The 5,926-nt window shown below is 40.3% G+C and overlaps 1 protein-coding gene across 2 annotated transcripts; it reads right to left on the bottom strand.

Moving 5' to 3' along the window:
* Positions 1–400: 400 nt before the first annotated feature.
* Positions 401–4,849, bottom strand: srsf3b (serine and arginine rich splicing factor 3b). 2 transcript variants are annotated; one of them, XM_032513967.1, is made up of 6 exons: positions 4,585–4,849; positions 3,427–3,637; positions 3,180–3,320; positions 1,396–1,434; positions 1,038–1,124; positions 401–532 (listed from the first exon to the last, which is right to left on the bottom strand). In XM_032513967.1, exons 2-6 carry the CDS (start codon positions 3,627–3,629, stop codon positions 505–507), a joined length of 498 nt encoding a protein of 165 aa, XP_032369858.1. In that variant the 5' UTR covers positions 3,630–3,637; positions 4,585–4,849; the 3' UTR covers positions 401–504. The 2 variants fall into 2 exon arrangements, with proteins under 2 accessions (XP_032369858.1, XP_032369859.1); XM_032513968.1 differs by having other exon boundaries at positions 4,604–4,715.
* Between the last annotated feature and the right edge of the window lie 1,077 nt (positions 4,850–5,926).

The following is a 5,926-nucleotide window of genomic DNA, read 5'->3' as shown; positions in this document are numbered from 1 at the left end:
TTTTACTTAAATCATTGCCATAGTTTAGCATTTTGAAAAATGTGGGGGTGTGTTCACTACGAACAACCATTGACAGATGGAAACCTTCCGCGTGAATTAAGAAAGTAGCACGTTGTAAATAGGTTGGTTTACAGACAAGCAAGAAGGGACTCTTATAATCATCCCAATCCTTACAAAAATAATGCTGGCGTTGAAAACGAGAAACTACTCACTATGCCAAACTACACATTATATTCACTGACAAAAAACAAAACTAACTGGTGAACTGGAATGCCGGGTGGCACAACTGTTTCAGGCCAACCAGGTGGACTTAGGTAAGGCATCACACCTGTACACACCCACTCAATGTATGCAAAAATTACCATAACAAGGGGAGGGACACTAAAATGCTTGATTGTTTAAAAAAAACTCAATGGCCACACAGCCATGTTGATTTCCATTTTAAACGGACAAGCCTGTACAACCGTTTATCTTCAGCTTCCTTTACACTTGAAGAACGTGCTTCTACTTTCTGTCGTTCGACCTGGAGCGGCTGTGGAGAAGAAGAAAAAAGGGTTAATGATAGCAGGAATTACGGATTAAGCTGTTAACAATCGCAGGAACACAACAAAGATCACAAATGGTCACTCAAGACGCATTTGAAGACACATTTTACAGCCAGATTTAAAGACACAATACTTGGAGCTGTCCACTTGCGATCAGATCACTCAGGACTGATGTTAAAATCAAGTCAATCAGGTCCTGGACTTTGTTCTAGGGTTTGGAGCTGGCAGGGTAAAGACTGTTTGATGTCCGAAACAACAGATTTGGACATTTGTATTCTCATACAGCTCCACTGGGTAAAGTATGGGTAATATCAGTTTTGCAGTGCATGTCTGAAAGAGGCTTCTGAGTGTAATTCTCAGTGGTACAGTGTCTTAAGAGAGAACCCACCTACAGTAGTTTGGAAAAAAAAAGTTCCTTCATTTACAACTGTCAAATATCTGCTATGACACAAGACAGAAATTATCTCAAGAGAGATCAAAAGATATCAGTACCTCCTTGACCGTGAGAAGGACCTGGAAGGTTTGTGGTTCCTGTCCCGGGATAGGGATCTCTCCCTCCTCCTGTCTCTGGAGAAAGACCTGCAAAAGCCAAACCATACCATTATGTAAACATCGCTAACATTTTCTACATACTAACCTTGTTTGCCTGTTATGTAAGTGCATGACTAGTATGGTTGGGTTCATTGGGGTTAGGGTTTCCAGTTGGAAAAAATATCGAGATGCATATCAAATCAGTGTTTAATTCAATATTATAGTTAGGAAACAGGAACTCTCTCAAACCTAATTACATTTTAGTTTTTATGATTCAAGCTTTTGGACTGAACTCTGAACATAAGACATCTTGACGTACCTGCTTCGACTGCGGCTGAAGCTCCTCCTGCGTGGGGATCTGGATGAGGAAATACAAGCGTTAACAAACAGACGCATCAATCCCGTTAAGGTCCACACTATTCCAATCCTTTTCTTACATGGGCCTCCTTCATCACAGCCCTTTGCCTATCTCAGTCACTTAAAATGGAAATAAAAGATTTGGGTGTTTTTCCAGGAACACAATGCTCTCAATCAAAAATTTAAAACTCACTGACAATGGACCACATGCATAAAGATGGCAGGCGCTTAAAAATGATCTCCCCCATCCCACAGTGCATTGTGCTTCTTTAAATTAAGTCACCTGTGTGACTTATATTCCCGTTTAATTTGGAGAAGGTTGTGCTCCTTCCTCCACTGTACTTAAAAAAGGAGAACATTAGGAATTGAAAGCTAGTAACAAAAACAAACTGGTCACTGGGAATAAGTCTGGAGAAGAAACCAGGCTAAAATCTGCTAAAACCAACCATACAGCACCAAAAAAAAAAATCCTTTTTATATTGATTGGGGGGTTGAGGAGACTTTTGATTTGTGTCACTTCATAATTCTGCTCAGAGCCCCAAGACATACCAGATGTTTGTCTTTAATCGAAATCTCTGGAAATATGAAGTTCCAGACTTTTGATTCAAATAATTTAAAAAAGAACAACCTTTTCAACCTTGTCTTTTAAAAACTGTAAGCAGCAGTGTACTGAATGAAGCAGGAAAACTTACTAGTATTTTTGGTTTTCAACAAGCTAGATATGACGAAAGGGAAGCAGACTGCCGGCCGGGTAGGTAGAATTGGCTGAATAGGACTGGCCAGATGCTGCAAGGTGATTAGGTGGCAGGCAGATGGGGGCTGGCTGTGGCTTTTTTCCTGCTTTAATTGGTTAGCCGAAGGCTGCTGTTGGTAGGTTGTAGACTTTTGGGAACGTAATACGCTGATTGGTCGGGAATGTGAGGTGGGCCGCTGCCGTTTGGATTAAGGTTGAAGGAGGAGGAGGTTGAGAACGGCATGCTGAGGAACCAATGGGTTGGTGCAACTTGACGACCGGCCATGCCTGGGTCATGTGACAGCACCAGCCACGCTGATTGGTGCACGATGGTCAGCAGTCACATGATGCTGAAAGAGGACTAGTTGATTGACTCAGAGGATGGTGAGAGGAGGCATGGTGACGTCTCTGCAACGGGTTTCATTCTTATTAATATAAATGAAAAATAAAAAGCATCCTCAAACAAAAGGAAAAAAATGCATCACATTTGGCACTTTTATCCCCCCAAATTTTAAACATTTTATACTTTTAGACATACGAAATGCCTAATCCTATTTCGCAGACCTATTTTTCCATTTTAAGCAGTAAAAATGCAATAACGTTTTGAGAGTGCACAAAATATTGTACACTTCAAAAGCAGCATTAGTACCTAAAGCAGAACTAGAAGTTTTGTAGGCCGGATTTTAAGATTGCATTTTGCAATAGAAAGATTTTAATACATAAACTAGTATAATATCAAATTCCCATGCCATATTTCATTATTTGGTTATGAATCTGTTCGGCTTCCTACATTAAATGACCAACAATATCAATGAAGATGAAACTATCACAAATGTCTAATCACCAGAAAAGCCTACAAACACTAGAAATGCCCAGACTGGGAAAACGTAAGCAATTACCAGGATTTATACTGTGGGTGAGAGAGTGGAATCAGTAAGTCACAGAGCCGGACTTAAGTATAAGATAGACCATATAAAGTGTCTGCCTTCCACTGTCAAAAAATAACATGTTACCTTCGTCTGGGTGGTGGGCTACGGCGTCTGTAGTCGTCTCGGTCTCGAGGACGCCTGCTCCATGGAGGGGGAGCGCCACGGGTGCGGCTGCGCTTCTCACCATTGGACAGCTCTACTCGCACCCGGCAACCACACAACGTTCTATAAAACAACCAGCCATAATTAACCACCAAGCTGTTCCAAGATGAGTCCTGTTTCTCCCAATGGTGGCCACTGCATCTCAAAATTAGTTTAGTTCACTGCCTACCTTCCATCAAGCTCACGCACTGCATCAGTTGCATCTCTGGGATCTTCAAATTCTACAAAGGCGAAGCCTGGAGGGTTTCTGGCCACCCACACACTGCGGAGAGGACCATAATAGCCAAATGACCTCTCTAACTCTGTCTTGTTTCCATTGTTGCCCAAATTTCCAACATAGACCTTGCAGTCAAGAGGACAGTCACGATGCATGACTGGATCTGAAAAATAATCAAAGATAAGAAATTGGTTATGAATGCAGAACAAACATTGCTTCTCCTTTCAACGGAAGCATGCTGCAGTAACGTTACTGTCTCTTTACATCTTATAACATTAGTTCACAATCTGGGGTGAGACAACGACAACTAACTTTATCCTCCTGCATCAAACAGGACACACAAGGACTTGGTGTTTCTGCAGCAGATATAGCTTAATAGATATATTAGATAGCTCACACCACCGTTTTGTTATCTTATTGGAAAAGCTTAGACCAATAGGATTCATTTTAACCGAGCGTGTGATGTGAAAAATGACGTTAATGCTCCAATTTACGTAGTTGCTGCGCTGATTTTCTTTGTGCAACAAATCTTAAGATAATAACACCTAGCTACTATTGTATGTAAGAAAAACTTGTTAACGTTACTGGCTTAACTTGACAAGAAAAACATTATTTTTTCAAGAACCAAACCTACAATAGTCTTAAAACGTATTAGAAAACGAAAATAAGCCTGGCCTAGGGTTCTACGTTCTGATAACTTTAGCTTTACGTAAACTAGCTAGTGTTTTTCGCTGGTTTAGCTAACTAGCTAATACTAACCTCTTAAAGCAGCTAGCGTTAATTCGATTTAAAACCTTACACGGCTATCTACGTTCCGCCTTTAAAATACTGTGTTTCACATTTCACATTAGATGATGTTCGATGCTCTGAGGCTAGCTAATGCTACCTGATGGGTATATGACGATAGCTAAAATGGCTGTCGCCTTTTCGAGGCCTAGCTAGCCTTAGCGTTAGTGCTAAGGAGTAGCAATCAGCTAACAACCACATAATGCAAACAATAACATTAGAAACAAATGATGCGAAAATTCGATTAATCAACCCAAACATGGTATTCTTAAACAGTTTCAGTACGCCACAATTACAAATTTCGTCCAAACTCTAGCTAGCTACCGGTTTTGTTGCAATTCACAGCTCCGACTCTCCGCGCTTCTCTGTTAGCTAGCTTGGTTTGTTCCTCTCACTGGTCGATGGAAAATGGCGTGACGGAAAATACGTTTCTCAGTAGGGTGGGTGACCTGCTCCGGGGAGGGCGGGGTAAGTTAGTGTGATCTGTGACCTCCCTTCTCACTCACGTAACGGTAACAGTCTCCTAACGCAAGTACTTCATATTATTTGATTCACGATGAATTTCTAAAATATTTTAGGCATGAAGCTTCTTTTTACACAAACGCACAGACCAAAGCTTACAGGAGTCCATATTGTGGGGCCCCACCCCCCAAACAAACCCTTTATATAAATAGTTCGCTAGAGAACGTAATTTCTGAAGAAATTGCGGTGTGAATGCTGCATGTTAAAAGGACGACCCTACACTTAATTGCTGGCTTGAAGTTGTGAGAATAGGTGAAAAAGTGTGAATGGGTTTATTTTAGTATGAATGGCACTGAGAATAACACCGTAATGTTTGAAATATGCATACAGTGATATCATATTTGTAGTTAATTTTAAGATGATAAACGGCTTCACTTTGGATGAAGAAGCAGTTGAAGGAGTTTAATGAGTCTGAAAAATGGGAAATGTGTCAGATTAGGGAATCTCAATCAGCTGTGTTGAATATTTTCAAAACTTTTGGATGGAATTTAAAAGCTGTATAAAACTCTCAGTTAACGAAAGATTAACCATAACCATAATGAATAATTGACCGTTGAATGAATCGTCTCTTGCTGGTAAAATAGGCCTACATTTATGAAGGCTATGTGAATCAGTGTTGCCAGATCTCGTGAAACAAATACGCAACCAGGCCTGTGAAAACAAGCGACTTTTTCTTCGTAGCCTCCCTAAGATCCTGGAAGAAAAAAATTAATAAACTGTGTGCACGGTTTTACAATCCGTGGGGACGGATTGTAAACTGAGGGTAAAGATTGTCAATTTCCAACCATGTGGACAGATTGGTAAACTGGACACACGATACAGTTTATTTATTATCTCCCCCTGAGCTTCAGGACAATGACCACAAGAGAAAGTTAAACCACTTTTAGTTATTATATCTAATTTCCAGCAGGGGGCAACTCCACTGGTTGCAAATAAAAGTCAGATTCTGTGGAAGACTATGGGGAAATTACCCTACTTCTGCCCTGATTTATTACCTCAATAAATATTTTCCTAACAAGTTTATGCCCTCAATTATTGTAATTCTTTTACAGTATGCACTTTGTGTGTGCAGTTTTGGGAATTGTGTGTAGAGTTTTGAAAATAGGAGACATAGTTTTCCATTTAATTCAATTCAATTTTATTT

Source organism: Etheostoma spectabile, chromosome 4, assembly GCF_008692095.1.
Source record: "Etheostoma spectabile isolate EspeVRDwgs_2016 chromosome 4, UIUC_Espe_1.0, whole genome shotgun sequence".
NCBI classification, from domain to species: domain Eukaryota; kingdom Metazoa; phylum Chordata; class Actinopteri; order Perciformes; family Percidae; genus Etheostoma; species Etheostoma spectabile.
The sequence above is the reverse complement of the archived record's forward strand: the minus strand, read 5'-3'. Positions and strand labels throughout refer to the sequence as shown.